Source organism: Daucus carota, chromosome 4 (genome assembly GCF_001625215.2).
Source record: "Daucus carota subsp. sativus chromosome 4, DH1 v3.0, whole genome shotgun sequence".
NCBI lineage: Eukaryota > Viridiplantae > Streptophyta > Magnoliopsida > Apiales > Apiaceae > Daucus > Daucus carota.
In genome coordinates, this window is record NC_030384.2 from 38,638,859 (window position 1) to 38,658,052 (window position 19,194).

Consider the following 19,194-nt stretch of genomic DNA (forward strand, 5'->3'; position numbering starts at 1 on the left):
ATTCACCTCCATCTTTCCATCTCTTTTGTTTTAGTGGAGCCCAATATATGAATAAAATATGAAATAGAGAAGAGATATAGAGAGTATTGTTGGAGTTTACACTCTTAACTTTGTCCTAAATTACTAAAAGTCACATTTTTTATATTATATTTAGGAGCCAACAAGAGGCTTTTGGAGATTCTCTCAGTACAGGATTTCATGATGCATATTGTTTTATGCAAATGACTAATCCATGGTAGCAGTATTATTTATACAAAAAGTAAGCTCATCTCACAAAAACACTCAAAGACAAAAAGCAAACTCACTTTTTCATAAAGCCAAAGACAAACTTCATCTTCTGATCATCTGATCCCAACCCATTGTACTCCTCAACCACCATGTACATACAATATATCTGTCTCTATCTCCCTCACTTCTGAATCCCACTTTTTCACAAGTACCCTGTCCATCTTCTTGCACAACAAAACACAAACACAACCATGTGCCGCAACCAAACCACCATGGGAGTTAAGGTTTCTCCATCTGCATCTCCAAAACACGATCTCAATCCTTATGCCAGGCCCTACAATAAGGCCCCACGAGTCTACTTTGTGCAGCCATTGCTCCCCCTTCGCTACTACTATCCTCATTTCCAGTACACTGTTTATCACAAGAATAATAGCGATCCACCAAAACAAATGGCCAAGAGATGTGATCCCAACCGTCGCTCTCTGCCACTGAGACAACTCCCCAGGAAGGTTTGGAGGCCTAAGCTGAAAAATAGGGTTGCTGAAAATTTATATGCACCAGTTGAATCTGCACCAGCTGCTCCTCTTTTGGTTCATGGTGATGATGATACTCAGAAGACAAGTGTTATGATGAGAAATATCCCTAATCAGTACAGGTTTGATCCCTCTTCCTTTCATGTATAAATTTATGTTAGCTGTTTTTTGTTAGGTTTTTTTAGTAAAACCCACCTCTCATTAGTCCATTTTTGCTCATCAGTCATCAGTCTTGTGATTATACAAACATATGCACACTCTTCAGTTTCTTTATTCACTTATTGTTTTATGATGTTGCTTTATTGAGCTTTGCATTTTATTGATTTTCGAAAGTATTTATGGGATTGTCAATAGAAGAATATGGTGATAATACAGAGTTTGCTGGAATAATCAAAATATGAAAATAGGGCGTTTTGAGTTTTTGATTGTTCGGGCTGGACTTGAGATGTGTCTCGACTCTCGTCTTGTTAGATATGTTGGATTATTTTTCAAACCCGCTCACTTGATTTTATGAGGTTGTTTCTTTTAGCTTTGCATTTTATTGATTTTCAAAAGTATTTATGAGATGATTTTTACATTTTTGTGGCCTATCACCTGGTTATGAACCTTTTATCTGCACATGTATATTTAGCAGCAGATGAAAGGTCAATTAACTGTAAGTTGGATGACCTTTGGGGTGCCACTATACATGTACTACTGTAGTAATTTATCATCTACTGTACATTTATTATTTAGCGTTTCATTTACATTGTGATGATCATTCAATCATTTTCTAGTGTATTTATTGTATATGATTAGCTTATTTAATTTTTCCATCTCAAATGGAGGAGTATAATAGATTTTCTCCAGTAGTACTAGTTAACTGTTTTCTATATATGCAAATGCATACACTAGTTTTGAAATTGATTTTGGATTATTAATGACATAACAGTAGGGACGAGCTTATGAAATTCGTTGACAAGTGCTGTGCCGAGCATAAGCTGGAATATGATTTTTTCTACTTGCCAATAGATTTCAGGTAATAACTTTGAATTGTTATATCTTATATGTGATCATTATTTGTGCTTCACATTGGTTGTTTTTAAACCTGAAACTGATGTAATGAAAAATGCTGGCAGTCGACACCAAAACAAGGGGTATGCGTTTATCAATTTCACAAAGCCATCATACGCCAAGATGTTTGAGCAGGTGATGACTGGTTACATATGGGGATTTAACCAGTTGGGTGATAAGAGTTTCACTTCGAAAAAAATTTGCGAGATCACCTGGGCTAAGATACAGGTAAACCTCAGTTTTTGCCTGAGATCTTTTATCTGAATACTAGGAACTTCTGAATACCTTTTTGATTGTTAAATTTTTGTTTAGGGGATGGATGGGTTTGTCAATCATTTCAAGGGGAGCAATTTCCCTTGCTACTGTGAAAACTATCTGCCTGTGGTACTCAGTCCTCCAAGCAATGGTGATGCTTCTCTTTCAAAACTGACCACTATTGGTTTTTATTGGAATGCTGCATAAAAATGTTGCTGGAACCAAACAACACATAGCCTCCCCTTTGCTTCTTGGGCTGTGGTTGGTTTGGAAGGTTCTCATTTTAAGCTTTAGATAGCAGTCACTGGTAAGGTGAAACCTAGGGTCTAGTGAAGATATGCAATCCTTTTGTGAAAGATGGAGGGTATTGAAAGATGTGTATAGATTAGGACTAGTAAATCAAGTAGTGTTGTTCTGTTGGTGCTTTGAGACCTGTGTTTTCATTATCTCCCCCTGGTTATTGTGGTTCTCTGGTTGGGAGCTTGTAAACTGGGGTGAATTGGAAACATGGGTTCATGAGCTTTGTGTGCTAACTTGTCTCTGGGGACATTAGGTCCCTGCAATAGTTCTGTATGCTGTCTGTCTTGCTAATATTTTAATTTTAGTTTGTAGTATTATGTACTACTACTATATAAACTGTGGTTTAGTACTATTTTGTAGTATAATCATTAATGTGCTTCTATTTTTAAAATTGGATTAACATTTTATTTGTAGGTGATTATAAACTCTTCTTTATTAAAACTGAGAAGCATGTTTGCTACGGGTTTTATATCAAAATGCACACCGAATTCGTTAAAATGTATCAAGTACCTACTCAATTTCCACGACGACTCATTTAACATACTAAAATGTATATATATATCAGGCTGTTAATTTTTTTTAATCTCTTAATGAAAGTATTTTATATCGACTTGTGTTAACACCCCTGAACATGATTATTATCTCAAATTGTTTATCACCTAGTGAAACTGAGCGACTTTTACTTTCATTAACACTATGCTTCCTGAATTATTAATAGACTGGTTTTGTTGGCTCATAGATTTGAGAAGCCATTTATCTCATACATTTATATATAAATGATTCAAGGGTTCTTAGTATGTTAAATGATATATATAATGATTTTAGTATGTTAAATGAGTCATCGTGGAGGTGGAGATTGAGTATGATACTTGATACATTTTAACGAGTTCGGTAGGAATTTTGATATAAAATCAGTTTTGCTTAGGCCTGGCAATTTGACACGTGACACGCTAACACGAAACGAAACGACACGAAAAAAATGGATATGGGTTTTGATTTTCGATACACGAAACACAAAAGTACACGAACACGAAATTACACGATAGATTTCGTGTCGGATATGGGTTTTCATTTGGGGTACACGAAATACACGAAAGTACACGAAAAATTTGTAGATAATACTTATTATATATATGTTATGATATATTAAATATATAATTGAGTAAAAAGTATATATTTATATGTATGTGTGGATATATATTGTAGATACATTAACAAATTTATAGAGAATTGTATACAAGTATAAATATATCATTCACATTTAATAAATTTATAAAGGAAAATATATATTAAATCCATTTTTTGATTAAAAAATATATTAATATTTTTATATATAATATACACGAAAAGTACACGAAATATACACGAAACGATTCGGATCGGATACGGGTTTCAAATTAGGTACACGAAATTAATAACGGGCGGATACGGGTTTCACCTTCGAGTACACGAAACACGAAAATACACGAAACGAAAGTATACGAAACGAAACGATTGCCACCCCTAATTTGATACTAGGCCAAAAGGGAGTTCGGGGCACGTACCTTCCCTTTGCATTGTTCCCGGAAATGCAACTTGTATATTCGAGAATGTGTACAGATTCTAGGTCTGCAGGAAAATATTCCATGTAGTAAATGTGCCCACAGGTCTTCTGCCAAATATACACATTTCTGTTCCAAGAGTTGAGATGGTTCGTTTGAGACCGGATAATACAAATCTCTCACAGGTCGTAACATGTTAATTTTATTGGAGAAACATGTTTTTAAACGCATGCTTTATTCACTCTGTTTAGTTCATTTTTATATCGTTTTTTCTAAATGTCACACTCAAATATATATTTTCAAAATAATAAAATTTTATAATATAAATTTAATTACATCTATTATTTTAAGTTACTATACTTGTTTTATTTATTAAATATTAATTAATTTCACTACTTGCTCACTTTTCTTACCTTCCTTCACTCAAATACACCTTTGTTTTAAGGAAGTTATGTTGCATTTTGTATATGGCTGGTCTAACGTTTGATATAATGTTTGTAACAGAATAATTTACATAGTTCGATATCTATAAATCTCATTAATACTCCTTCCAACATCTTTTTTAATTTTAAACCGGCGTGGTTCATTTCCTTGCTTTCTTTACGCCCAAAATGGACTAGAGATTTTAGTGACTTGGCGAATTTTAATAGGGTCATTTTTCGGAATAAATGACTACTCTCACGCTCTGCATTTAGTCCTTGTGAGCAAAGAAATCTGAAATACATAAAAAGGTACTCTAATCACTGTCGAACTAATAATTTCGTAGTGTCTCATCTCATGGAATGCAATATCTTCTGTAGGACAAATTGCTTGAAACCGGTAGTGCTACACTTAAAATAAATACGCGAGTTTGTTATTCCACAGTTAGCCCAAGAGTCCATTTTTCGAAATGAACATAACCTGCGATCTAAAATGAAATACTGTGTCCCCCTCGAAATAGAATTTACATATTGTCCCATGTAAATAACTACATCCTGCAACATATTATCGTACACATTCAGATAAATCTGACTGTCCCCATTTCTAACCCAAACACATTCTTCATCCCCACCCATTGCCCGTCTCAACACAGTTATACACAACCAATCTCTCTCCCTCTCTCTCTCTCTCTCTCCCTCTCTCTCTCTCTCTCTCTCTCTCTCTCTCTCTCTCTCTGTCTCTCTGAATATCTCGTTCAAGTTTAACAAGATGTGTGTTACCAACACAAACTCAAGCATGGCTGTTGTTTCCTCCAACACATCTCAGAAGCCTCTCAACCCATACGCCAGACCTTTCATAACATCAGCTGCAACTGCCACGGCACCGCCATACAAACCCCTCTTTCCACTCACCCCTGTTGCAGTATATCCTCATTTGCTATGTTCTTCTGCTCTTCGTCACCCCATTCTCAAATGCCCCACCAAACCAAAGCCTATCAACTACAACAATCCCAACCAACGCTCCGCTTCTTTCAAGCTTGCTCATCCCAAAACAATGAGGCTGACTCACAAAAGGTTTCCTAAGTCTCGAGGTTCACGTCTGGTCCTGCCACCGAGGCTGCGAATCCCTGCGCCGGCGCCGGCGCCGGAGAAGATGACATGGCGGAAGAAGTCAGTGAGTGAAGCTGCGGAGCCTGGAGACTGCAAGAAGACCAGTGTCATGATGAGAAACATTCCAAACCAGTACAAGTATAAATTTAAAGAATATATTTATTTATTTTCTGAGCTGATCATTTGGGATTTTTCATTGGTTTTTATTGCATTTTCTATTATGGGTTCTTGAAAACTCACTCTCTTGATTATGGAGTATTATCTAGAGTAGCTTAGCTGTAGTTTAGTGATGTTAATAACAACTTAACAAGCATGCTTCAGTTTTCTATGTGTTTCCTTTCTGCTGCAAGTTGAAAGGGTGGTTGATATTTGAGCTTGACTTTTTTGAGCTCCTTTGGGATGATACTGTTACCAGATTTTCTGATCAAAGATATAATTAGGGGTTCTGTTCATGATCTTTTCTCTGAGTATGGCTCCCTGCCAGTTGAAAACCCACCAAACTGGAAGTTTAATGGTTTTTTTACTGCACTAGCTAGTAGCTCTAGGCTGTCACACTTTGTTTGTTACTGTTCTTATTTTGATTAGCCTGTATTTAATGTATATTCTTGAAGCATTAATTCTAGATGGCCTTTTAAGTACCTATAGCTTTTGAAAATAATTGTGGGTGTTTAATGTTCTTACAGAAGGGATGATCTGATGGAGTTCATTGACAAGTTCTGTCTGGAGAACAATATGCAATATGACTTTCTTTACCTTCCAATGGATTTCAAGTAATGATCTGAACTTAATCTCTACCTTTAAGGTAGTACTAAACACAGTGTTAGTGAGTTAAGTTGATTTAAACTTTGTTTGATGATTTGTTAGGAGGCACAACAACAAAGGCTATGCCTTCATCAACTTCACCAAGGCAAGCCATGCCAGGGTGTTTCAGGACCTGATGAATGGATACAAATGGGGCTGGGTCCATTTGAGAAATTGCAACTTCAAGTCCTCCAAAACCTGTGAGATAGCCTGGGCCAAAATTCAGGTAAAAGTCTTTACAATATTTGTTTTTTAACTGTGTTCTACAAATTCTAATATTTGAGTTCTTGAAATGTGTATAGGGAAAGAATGGGCTGGTGAGGCACTTCTCAAACAGCAACTTCCCTTGTTTCACCAAAAAGTACCTCCCTGTACAACTGAGCCCTCCAAGAAATGGCTCATCATCTCCTTCAACCCTGACCATTGTTGGTAGGTGTTTGAGGGGCAGGTAAAAAAGCAAGTTGTCATCCAAACAGCCCCTATGTTCTGTCTTGGTATGTGTTGTGGGTTTGGATAGATTTTCTTCTTTTAAGGTTTAGATCATGATTACTGAAATCTAGGGTTTGGTGAAGGAAGTGGCTTTTTTTGTGAAATGGGGGCTGTTGGGATGAGGGGTTACTTGTTACTGTAGGCTAGGGGTTTAGCTAGATCATGTAGTGTGTGGAAGCATGCTTTAAGGATTGTTTGGATGTAGGTTAAGTTTTGCTTTGTAACCTGTGTTTTCATTATCTCCCCCTTGATTTTTTAAGTCTGTACCTGTGGCGTGTTTGGTTGGACTTTAAATCTGGGGTGAATTGGAAACACGGGTGTAGAAGCTTAATGTTGTGTCCAAAGCCTTGTAAGAACCATAGATTAATGTTATGTTATTCACTTATTCTAGTAGTTTGGTGCAAATGTGCTTGTATTGTGATTATATGGCTGGACTCTTTGCTCATGCTTGTGTTAGTAATTTGCTATTGTAATTTGTAAGTGTAAAATAAACAACTTAACTACAATTATCATTGCGGCAAAAAAAGAGAAAGATTACTATTATTATTTTTGCTATAAATGTTTGGTTAGTTTGATCGTGTTTTACCAAGTTCGCTAAAGTTAAAATTGGTGTAAAAAAACAGTATAAAATAGTTCTCAAATAAAAATGTAAAGAGTAAATTGCATCTCTGAAATGTAATTTTAGATATTGGAATGGATTTTGTGTTTACATACTGAAAATTTAAAAATGAGCACATATGTATTTCATTATGTTTTTGTATAAAAACTTAAGAGAGCGCCTTCATGTCTGCTGGTTGAACCAGCCCCCAGCCCATCAGCAGGATACATTGGGGTGAAATGTTAAATTGATTTGGGCTGTCAGTTTTTATTCCAGCCCAATCATCTGACTGCATCATACACTCCTCCAGAGACTAGATTATCTATAAGGAAAAATAGACCAGCCCAATTACAATTTGTAATATTTCTATGTTCTTTCCACCTGGTTACTTGAGAACCGGTGAAATTAAATAATCTTAGGGAAAATATCGTAGAAACTAAAACGAGAACCAAACTTTTAAAAAAAACATTACAAAATAACCTGCCTAAATATAAACCAATATTATAACCAAATTATCTAGACCAATGAAATAGTTGGGCCGTTTGACTAAACTCAAAAAAAGTGACTTCTTAGTTAAAATAAAAAAATGAGTAAAAATGAGAAACAGAAGTAAAAATTTTAAATTGTTAAATATTTGGTAACTTTTCAACTTATAATTTTTTTTAGCGAATAAGGCGAGAAATGGGAGAAAAGAAGCTATGACTTCCGACTTTTCAATTGCCACTTCTAAAGCCCATAATAAGTGGGTTTTTTTTTTCTCCGATCGTCCAACTTTTCAATCAAGTTTCTGCTCAAAAGAAGTTACTACTTCTTGATCCCAAACAGCCGCAATATATTTTGTCATGAAACTTATTAATATTGTTAATAACAATTTTATGAAACTGCTGATTTATCTAACTAAATTAATTAAAATTTTGAGATAAATAAAGAAATAAGTAATAACACATGTGTGCATAAAATTGAATTAACTAATTGAGGAAGACAAGATGTAAAATGCCAACAACTAATTAGTCTTGACCTTAAATTTGTATATTTTATAACATCGTCAAATTATTTGGGTGGGGAGATCCAAAACCCAGTGTTCTCGGAGACTTGCAATCATAAACTTCCAAGCTGAGAGGACATTGAACATCGGAATCGTAGTGAGTATTTTGATTAAACAATTAGAGAATCCTAGTACCAGCTAAACATGCTACCTCATTTCTGGTACATGGTATTTGAACGATGATTATTGGATTAGTCAATAATCAATATAAACACACATTTGGTGATGTATACCCAAATTTTATATAATCTGTGTGCTCGCACAATAAAATATATACGTGGTGCTTTCGTGGGGATGTCACATTAGTTAACTTTCTTTTTCTAGATAATGTAAGTCGTAACCTTTCGCTTTATGTATTAAATGGATCTATTCTTTATAAAAAAGACTGAAGTCAAAGTTGCTATGTCATCTAATGAGAAGGAAAACAAATTGGTAGATACTCATGAAAAAAGTTAAAATTATGGAGTGCAAAGTGAATAACTGAAATCTGTTAATTTTAACGGTCAATTAACGGGTAGTGGTCAAAGGGGTGCAAAACGAAGCGCTTTTCAAACTTTAGGGTGCATACTGCCAAAAAAATTTGTTTGAGACCAAATCGAAAAAGCGCCTAAATATAAAGGGTGCAAAGTGTCAATCACTCAAAAAAATATTATTTTAGTGAGGACTTTATCAATTATTACTTAATCGAGGTTCAACTGTATTGGGATTAATTTAAATAATATTTTCTTTATATATATATATAATATGTTTGGTTATTTGGAAATAAATCCATAAAACGGGTAGGGGGAAAATATTAAACGAGAACATTTTGAATGAACAAACTCCTCCTGTAACTCTTGAGACTTGGATAACGGACCAGATGTAGTTAAGATGATTAGGAGGACACTCTCAAACAAATAGATTAATTAGAAAAAACAAATAGATTAATTAGAAAGAGATCAAGATTCAAAATAAGCGCTGAGGACCATAATGACGACTAAACAACATTAATGTAGATATCAGATTTATGAATCGTGCCAGCAGTAATGGATTAATCTGATCTGACGACAGAAAATGTAAGGAAAACAAAACAGAGGCACTGATCGTATTCATATTCATATAATTATAAAATTACATACACAAAATTTGGTGCAAAATTTTGCACAAAATTACATGATTGAAATGTTTAATTGATACTATTATTTAAGTGAATATTTGAGATCCTGAAAAATATTATTTTATGAAAAATTTTACACCCAATTCGATAGGCCAAACATTTTCCTCTCAAGAAAATGGACTCCAAATACTGCACTTTAAATTGATAAATTCCACTTAAACGTGCACTCCCTGAAAGTTTACTGCTAGACTTCTATATATTCAAAAACTTAACTCATTATTTTTCGAAAGTAAAAACTTAACTCAATTAATTCTCTACTTAAACAAGAACAAATATTGAAAAATATATGTTGTCACTAAAATCATCAATATCCCTCTAAATAACAAGCAGATCTGATATATTTGACCACTGGTGGGCAAGCAGCAGGGGAGACGAAGCTACAAGCATTTGAGCAAGTACGAAAAAGACAAGAACAGGAAGTGGATAGGGGTCAAGCAGTTGAGGCGCAGAAACATGTGTTTAGGCGGGGAGAATGGCTTTTCCATGCACCAAAAATCAAGGGCCAATAGGAGCACAAGGCCAAAGGCAAGCCTGTTGATCACGTAACTTGTTCTAGTGGCTCACTTGCACCAGACTCTACTCCTTGATGCAGCTAGTAGCCACCGGGTATGCGGATACTCGATCACTGACAGCCTTGCTACACTCTTACGTTTTTGTCACCATGTGCATTGACAATCAAATATTTAATCGGTGTTTTAGTTTCTGTCATTCAGATCTCATCGCTTGCCTACTAGATCAAGCTGTGTTATATAATAGTATTTTCATGAGAAACTCAAGTTCATTCATTGGTTCATGAAATGTGCCAACATAAGAGTATGTGGTGAATCGACCATCTGTTAGATGTTTTTTTATCTGTTGGATTAAGATACCAATGAAGTTGTGCCTTAAAAATTAGTATCTATTCTAAGAAATTCTCAGGATGAACAAGGTTCGAATCCAGGACCTGGGACGACAGAGGATAAACTTTTAATCACTTGCGCTATCAGCGAAACTCATTCAAGAGAAGAAGGTAGGATTAAATATTACAGAGTTATAAAATCTGTATTTGAAGGGGCCATAAATATTGTTGTTACTTTCGGCTTATCTTACTTTTTATGAAAACATCACTAATTATGATTCTGTGAGTCTGGGTTTTATGTGCACATGAAATTGATAAGATGGCATCTGATGATCTGAATGAAACACCCATTTCACAGTAATAGAGAGGAATTAATTGTGAATCATATATAAGAAAATTTAATGAAAAGCCAAAACCAACTCCACTGTCCTGTACAAGTTTATTATTCTACAAGTTCTGAATCCATACAAATCCAATTCGAGTAGTGCTAGGTGCACATAATTGTGTACAGAAAATTTGTACATAATGATGTGGCAAGTGATGTGGCGGGTTTAATTGGGGTGGTTGGTGTAAATGCAGGGGGGCCATCCAATTAAAATCCACCACATGTCATTATGTACATGTTTTTGTACACAATTATGTGCACCGAGCATTTTCCAATTCATTATTTAGATATGAGCTAAATTAGGCTACTTAAAACACTAGCAATGAGTCCTTGATATCATATCCCATCTTTTCCAGGTTTGGATTAACCGCAAATCGAATCATAGGCGGTGGACCACAAGCCAGTGCCAAAACATCCTCTGACCCTGCCGGAATGTGCTCCCTTAAGATAGCCTCAGTGATGAAACCAGAACTATATTTCCATCCCTCATTTGCTTTCTCCACAACATACCATACTTTCACCTTGTCCGCGTACTTCACAGCCCAAGCATCAAGCTCATTTTTCAGCAATATGTCATCTTCAGTCCTGTTTGCATACACAACATACATTTCTGTTTCATCCTCTGGATCTTTCAATATCGCTTGCATCACTTGATATACAGGGGTGATACCGGTCCCTCCAGAAATCATGGCCAGCTTCTTGGCAAACTTGTGTTTGCCACTAACTGTGAAGTTCCCCCTGCCCGTGTACTCGATATGACCCAAGGGACCCTTAACATCTAAGACCGTCCCAAGCGGTATTGAATCTAGATATTGTGACATTAGTCCTCCATCAGGGAACCGGGGGACTACACCTTTGAAATATATTTTCACGACAAGCTCAAAGTAGCCAACTTCGTCTATGGTGCTAGTTGGCGTGTAAGCTCGCATGCATAGCTTGTCGTTAATAGAAGCACATAAAAATATGTGCTTACCCACAGGTAAACCAAGTACCTGGTCTTCCAAAGGCAACCCAAAACGAAACACCCTCACGTCATGGGAGATTGCGGTCTTGGAAATAAGTTTGCATGGGATCTTCTCTCTCGGAACAAGTGCTACAACTCTGGTTGCGGTTGTCATTTCCCCGATTGGTGCCAACATTGATACCATATTTGTTGCACCATGAAGAGAATTATTAGGAGAATCTGAGATATAGCCGCTTGTTATCAACTCTCCAATTCTGTAGTCTTCCAACATCTTCTTAGCCTTGTTTGAGTGAATGGCCTCAAATTCCTCGGTGCAGTCAGTACCCGCGTTAATCAGGATGCTGTCAGCGCCACCAGGATGATCCTTGAGGAAGCGAGTGCAGTCATAAATGTGACCGTGGACAATTATCCATGCAGACTCTGCTGAGTTGTGTTTCCTGACTTCAGACATTGAGTAAACCTTGGAAGCCGTGTTCATGAAAGGTGTCGACACACTCCTCTTTAACACGTCCATGGGTTTTACAAGCTTTTTCTCCTTTGACATCCATCCACCGGACTGGTTTCCAGGCTGAGTCGGGTGCTCAAAAACAATTCCTATCTCCCCCTTGTGTGGTTTGCACACATTAGTCTTCACTCGAAACCAACAGTTGTTCATCATGCCCTGTATTTTGCAGACATGATCCGTTATTAGACTGCGCTAAACAGGAATTACAAGTGCAATTATTTAAACAAAAAAGTAATTATAAATCTATTCCAAACTGTCAAAGTGCTCGATCCAAGGCGCTAACATGCTCACTATAAAACACACACACACACACACACACACAAAGCGAGTTGCATAATCACATGACCAGCAGGTCCGGCACGTGAACAGTAATTAATTATTCATTAACAATTGTGATTTGTGCCACAGCACAAAGATGTTTCTAGTACTGGCAACCTGTGATCTGGCTCACTAATAAACAATCAAGCACTTGAAATAACTGGAAGAATAACTCATAGAATAGTGAATAACTACTTGAAGATGCAGAGCAGTGAATAAGTGAGTACCATAACATTCCAAATGAGCTTCTCGGGTTGTGTGTTGAGAGTTTCATCCCAAGCCCGAACAGCTATCTCTTTAGCAGCAAGCAAGTCTAGAACCTCCACTTCCAAGGACCAGAAGCACCAGCACCAGTACTTGCCATACTTGTTTGGCTTTTCTGGGTGCTCTAACTTTGACACTTGCCAGCTCTCTCCTCCATCCATAGTTACTTCCACTCTGGTCACTTTTTTACCCCCTCCTGTATTGTATAAGAACACCCATTTTTAATGAAAAAACTGAGGACCTGTAAGTAAAATAAAACATGGCTAGCACCTAAAGGTGAATTTGTAAAATTTGTGTCAACAAAGTCCATTGTTTGGTGATTAAAAATACTGAACAAAAAGTCCCTTTCCGTCAAAAAAGTGGTTGAATTTCTGTGGAACACAACGAAAGCAAAGACCAACTTGTTTTCTAGCCAATACATTTGAATCCCAAGCATCTAAAAAATTCCAAAAGGTACACTTTCTCGTGGCTTTAAACAGTTTGAGAACAAACTATTTTAAAAGTGATGCTGATAGCATATTCCCTGGTCTTTGTATTTTTGGCTCTCACCCTCAACTCCCATCTCAAGTAGAAAATTCATTCTAGTACAATCAATTGTGTATTTTATATCTTACTCTCTTTATCTACATTCGGAACAGATGGCTTAACACGTATTTTTAGATTTCTACGAAGCATAGTTTCAATATTTTTAATCTTAATTTAGAAACACAAAATATGCAGTCAAATAACTCACCGGAATACGCATATCCTTTCAAAATGTAGGGCCTTTGTGTTGTATATGAATTTATAGGCAAGATCTCATCATGGCACGGTGTCGTAATCACTGAGTTTATGTTGAGCTCATTGATGATGTACTCCGGCTTATACCACCAGGCTGCAGACATAAATACACATACACAAACAGTTACCTAACAAAACAAATACTGTGATGCCAATGCTTTAATTTATGTCTAGTAACAGTTGGAGCAAGATAAATATTGAACCAGTTGTACCTTCCGAATTGGCCAGCTCAGCGTCCACATGAGAAGGAAGAACCCTGTTATCATTGTAATGATAATAATTTTCGGATTCTTTGGTTGTTACCACTATCCTTTTCAACCATTTCACCATCCGGCCTCCAATAAATCCCGGAATAATCATCCGAACTGGAAATCCGTGATCCGGTGACAGAACCTCGCCGTTTTGCATGTAGGCCAAGATGATATCTCTGGCTTCATCCATTGCGAATTCCTTTTTAATGCTGGTTCCGTATTTGGATCCGCCTCCGCCTGGAAGATCTTCGGCGCCCTCAAAACAGACGTTGAGGGCGCCTTTTTTTCTGCTGTAGATCCCACACCGCTTCAACAGGTAATGGAGGGGCACGCCCCTCCACACCGAGGTTGAAATGCCAGCAGCACCCCAATTAAATCCAATTGTCTGTTTCACCATGTTCTGTTCCTTTCTCCGATTCCCAGCACAAACCAGACTGGCGGGAAATTCTTTACTAGGAAAATCATTGACAAGTTGTTCCATAGTGAAACAACCTGGCCTCTTCACTAATCCACATACCTCCACGGTCCAGTCAGCCCAAGTGGCCTTGGGTACTGCGCCGTGGTTACGCACATAGTGAAGCGGCACGGGAGTAATAAAGCCGTGATGCATGAGGCGCGCCAGAGGCGCCTCACAATTAAACGGGTGTTTCCCCGTGAGCCGAACCATAGAAGCGTTCCGCTCAATCCAATTATCCGCAGTCCCCTCGTCTCGTAAATCCAACACAGATGGCTCCAGCTCCGACTTGCCCTTATCAATACTCTCTTTAAACTCCGTCATGCATTCCTCATCATCACTAGACGGATACTCAACATTCGTCACAACCTTTTTATCTTCGGAGCTGGATGAAAAAGTGTAGCCGCCGCGAACTGGAGAGGTAGGAGGCTTGAAGCTGCGGACCCCGGCATGTTCGAGACGGTGAAACTGCCTGTTCTCGACGGAGGCTGCCATCATCACGGTGAAAATAAAGGAAATGGAGGTGTGGCTTAGTGTGTTGTGTCAGAATAGTGTGTGTATTGTTCAACTCTCTGATTAAATTTGTTGGAGTGAAGAAAAATGAGAGGGTGCTGCTGGGACTTATATAGCCCATAATAGAAGGAGGTGACATCATAAAAGGGATAAAGCTTGTGGATACGAAAATTAAAGGGGGAGATTGTTACACTACTTTTTGTACTTTTAAACAAAATAGACAACATATATGGAACCAAAGGCTTGGGATAAGAGCCGACTTGAAGCCATGGCTCAGCAAACATGTACAGGAGTATTTTTTATCAATGACTTTTACTGCAATGCATCAAAAATTATAAGTTCAACTAGGGGTGATCAGAAAACCGCCCAAACCGCATAAACCGCCCGCACCGCACCAAACCGCACCACAAAACGTGGTTTTTAATTTTCGTGGTGCGGTTGCGGTTTGAATTTATCACAAACCGCGCGGTGCGGTGCGGGTTGCGGTTTGACATATTAGTAATGCGGTTCAAACCGCACCGCACCGCGATATTATAATATATATATATATATATATATATATATATATATATATATTAGTGATACTTACATAAAATTATATTATATACATATATATTATTTATAATTATGTTATATATATTTGTTAAATCTCTTCAAATAATAGTTAAATATTATTTTATCAATCTCGCATTACTATTATATCAAATTTGTATGAAATGATTATATTATTATAATATGTCTCTTTGTAGTTAGTAGTTAGTACTCATATTTATTATCATATTTACACTTTTGTTTGTGTTTTTTAGTAGTAGTTGTAGTTTTAAAATGATAAATATCATATAAATTCATAATAAGAAAGGATTTTAATTATTGTATATTCAAATGTTATTTCGAACTTCAACTAAAAATATTTATTCTTAAGCATACAAACCGCACAAACCGCACCACACCGCATTTTTGTGGTGCGGTTTACGCGGTTTTTATGCTAGCGTGGTGCGGTTGCGGTTTGAGTTTTGAACCAAACCGCATGCGCGGTTTGGTTCGCGGTTTTAGCGAAAAACCGCACCGCCCGCACCGCGATCACCCCTAAGTTCAACTCTCCATACTTTTCTTCCCGAAATTAGATGTCAGCCGTCAGGAATGAGTTTTTCTCTGTACAGTTTCTTTTTGGGATGTCCCATCATTTCTATACATTCTCAAAATAGCAATTTTTTTATAATACTACCTCCATCCCAAATTAGATGTCACCGTTCACTTTGGGCACGTAACTTTAGGTGCATTGACCGTCTACTTCCGAAATTTATTTTTTTACTTTTTCTTTTATAAATGAAAATTTCATATTTTAATTTTTATTTGCAAAAATAAAATTTTAAAAATAAGTCACGTATCTATGCGGTCAATGAACCTTAAATTGTGTGTCCAAAGTCAACGGGGCCATCTAATTTGGGATGGAGGGAGTATAAAACACTACTACACCCATTACATTCTCTCGCTATCTCCATTCTGTAATAATAAAAACACTATTACACCCCACTATTTTCCTCCACTATCTCAAATCTATTATTAAAAAAATATATGGGTCCCACCACTTTACCCACTTTCCATCTAACTTTACTCATTTCTTACACTTTTTCTTGATCTCCGTGCCCAAATCCCAATGTATATAATTCATTGGGACGAAGGGAGTAGTTGTTTACTGTCTTCTTTCCTAATAAAAATATAGATATTTCATTATTTTACAAAATATTTTTAGTGAAATTATTTCATTATTTGAATTAAATAATTTATAATTATATATTATATAAATAAAAAGAGAATCTATCAAAAATTACCATTTTTCCTATGTTTTTTGGTGATTTTTACTATCTTTTAAAAAATATTTGTAAAAAATAAAAATTTTTAAAAAAATATTTGGAAAAACACGGTCGCAACTTCAGTTAATTAGCTGCAAAGGTTGCAAATATGTTGTATCTGGTTGCAAGTATAGTTGTATCTGGTTGTAACGGGTTACTTAAAATATTTTTGAAAAATTAAATTTTTAACATATTTGAAAAGAAATATTTTGTAAAAAATGTTTTGGACTTTATGAGAAAATCCCTAAATACTTTAATAACTTATAAATTCTAAATTACTCGTCAGTTATAATCTATGTAACTAATTTCTTTTGAGATTTCTTTTTAATCTTTTGTAAAATGATTTCAATGATAAAGAGTTTTTTAATTAGATTTAAAATTATGATTTATTACACTTATGTTGTGATGTATGAGGAATATTTTAAAAAAAAATTGAGTCAATGAAAAATTGTTATGATGAGATTCGAAAAGAAAATGAGTATAGAAAATAAGCTTTCCTTCTCAAATTAGAGGTGTGATCTCTAGCATAGGATCCACGGAAGGGAATAGGAAAAGGATGAAATTTTTAAACATTTGTTTAAATTTCATTCTATTATTTTTATATTCATTCACCCCAACCAAATACAACACTAATGTCATGAGCTGAAAGTTTAATCTATTTCGATAATTTTGACTTATCAATAATTTATAAATTGTGGGAAAATATAATAAGATTAAAAATGATATATGAATAACTTATAATTTATTAATAATTTTATCAAAATAATTAGAATTTGTCTATTTTTGACAATTTTAATTGGTAACTTGTTGGCAACCATACAACTCCAATATGCTCAAACTTGACATGCCATATATGCATGAGTTTGGCAATCTTTTGACAACTTCTTGTTAAAGTTCCTCTGACATGTGATTTAATATGATAAGTTGAGAATTTAAAATATTAATTCAGAATAATTTTGATTTATTGACAATATATAAGTTATTAAAATAAAATATAAGAAAATAATTTATGACCATTATTTATTAGATATGTATTCATATTTTGATTTAAATTTATAAAAATTAAACTAAATTTGTATTTACATTTATTAAAATGCCAGTGTTGAAGTGAATTTGATTATCAAGCCAAATCAAAGCCAACCATAATCATACTCTGCCAGAGCGTGCTTGTCAGGCAAATAAGTTATAACTAAAATAAGTTCTTATACATTTTATTATATTTTTTAATATAAATATTAAAGATGTTTCATATTTGTTATTTTCCATAAATAAGTTCTTATTTGCAGGAATAAATGACAAAAATTATTAACTTGCGTGAATATACATCAATCAGCTTGCATCTGAGGACTGTTTCAAACATACATATAACTATTACTATCTACTACTATACAAAATTAAAGTCCAATGAGGATTAGTTTTACATTAGTCGCTGTATATGCGCTTCTTTCGCTATTAAGTCTGTATGCCATTAGCTGTTTTTGAATTGTTTAAACATTTGGCAATCGGTTCATTGCGTGTTATTACTTGTTTATATAGTAATTAATTAATAATTAAACTTAGGATATTCACAAATTTATACCTTCACTTGGTTTATAATTAATTATTCACTACCATTGTACAGTTAAGACTCAAGATTAGTTATACAAACAGAAACCGTAATTTATGCAAACTAATCTGTTCGTTTAATTGAAAAATCATAGACGTCTGTGTTATTTTATTTCAATATAATAAAACTAGTGACATCATCTACCTATTTCTTCAATTCTTTATACGAAAAATCTATAATTTTCTTTTCATACTCTGCATAGCATAAAACTGGAAAACTGTATAAATTCATATGCTGGCCCTCTATGGGCGGACCCATAGCCTTAGCTATGGGTTCCCGGGCACCCACTCAACTTCCCGTTGAAGTGTAATTATTAGGTAAATTTCAGTTAAAAATTAATTTAAAATTTAGCAGGAACCCTTTAAAATATTTACCAAAATCATAATTTACTTCAATAATTCAGAAATCTTATTAACTATTGGGCTACTGGTGATTGAAATAATTTAAAATCTCGTATTTATTAAGATATTTGTATAAATATATACTTTTTAGTTTCCGGTGCTCTTTAAATTAACATTTAATATTAATATCTAAAATTTAAATATTAATATTTAATTAAATATTTATTATTTATATTAATAAAATAAAACAAGGAACCCACTAAGAAAAATTTCTGGGTCCGCCACTGCCTCTATATGTATCAAGTGAAATAATCGAATATGTAATTTACCAGACACTCACATATAAAAACAATTAGCATTCGTACCGGTACAGTTGACATAAATAAAAAGAAATATGAAAACCATGATAATAAAACAAACTCCGGGGAGTTTGCGTGCCTTCGATATTGGAATACAAAAAAGGTACACATTGTCACAATTGTACTACTTGGTCGGTCTTGCATAAAGAACTCAAGTATAAAACATTAAAAATTCTTGGTGCGAGATTCCAAACTAAACAATAATTAGGAGACTAATCAACTTGAGATTAGTGGA

The 19,194-nt window shown here is 35.2% G+C and overlaps 3 protein-coding genes across 4 annotated transcripts; 2 read left to right on the forward strand and 1 right to left on the reverse strand.

The window, feature by feature from the left end:
- The first annotated feature begins 331 nt into the window (after positions 1-331).
- On the forward strand, positions 332-4,028 carry LOC108218244 (protein terminal ear1 homolog). Of its 2 annotated transcripts, XM_064092490.1 has the most exons (5): positions 332-883; positions 1,693-1,779; positions 1,880-2,042; positions 2,127-2,220; positions 3,888-4,028. In XM_064092490.1, the coding sequence occupies exons 1-5, from the start codon at positions 480-482 to the stop codon at positions 3,998-4,000; spliced, it is 861 nt and encodes a 286-aa protein (XP_063948560.1). In that variant the 5' UTR covers positions 332-479; the 3' UTR covers positions 4,001-4,028. The 2 variants fall into 2 exon arrangements, with proteins under 2 accessions (XP_063948560.1, XP_017246641.1); XM_017391152.2 differs by lacking the exon at positions 3,888-4,028 and having other exon boundaries at positions 337-883; positions 2,127-2,693.
- A 948-nt stretch (positions 4,029-4,976) lies between these two features.
- Positions 4,977-7,114, forward strand: LOC108217356 (protein terminal ear1 homolog). The gene is made up of 4 exons (XM_017390191.2): positions 4,977-5,577; positions 6,123-6,209; positions 6,304-6,466; positions 6,543-7,114. Exons 1-4 carry the CDS (start codon positions 5,099-5,101, stop codon positions 6,690-6,692), a joined length of 879 nt encoding a protein of 292 aa, XP_017245680.2. The 5' UTR covers positions 4,977-5,098; the 3' UTR covers positions 6,693-7,114.
- A 3,615-nt stretch (positions 7,115-10,729) lies between these two features.
- On the reverse strand, positions 10,730-14,917 carry LOC108218952 (nitrate reductase [NADH]). Its single transcript, XM_017392141.2, has 4 exons — positions 13,795-14,917; positions 13,536-13,676; positions 12,766-12,998; positions 10,730-12,376 (listed from the first exon to the last, which is right to left on the reverse strand). Exons 1-4 carry the CDS (start codon positions 14,783-14,785, stop codon positions 11,060-11,062), a joined length of 2,682 nt encoding a protein of 893 aa, XP_017247630.1. The 5' UTR covers positions 14,786-14,917; the 3' UTR covers positions 10,730-11,059.
- Positions 14,918-19,194: the final 4,277 nt, after the last annotated feature.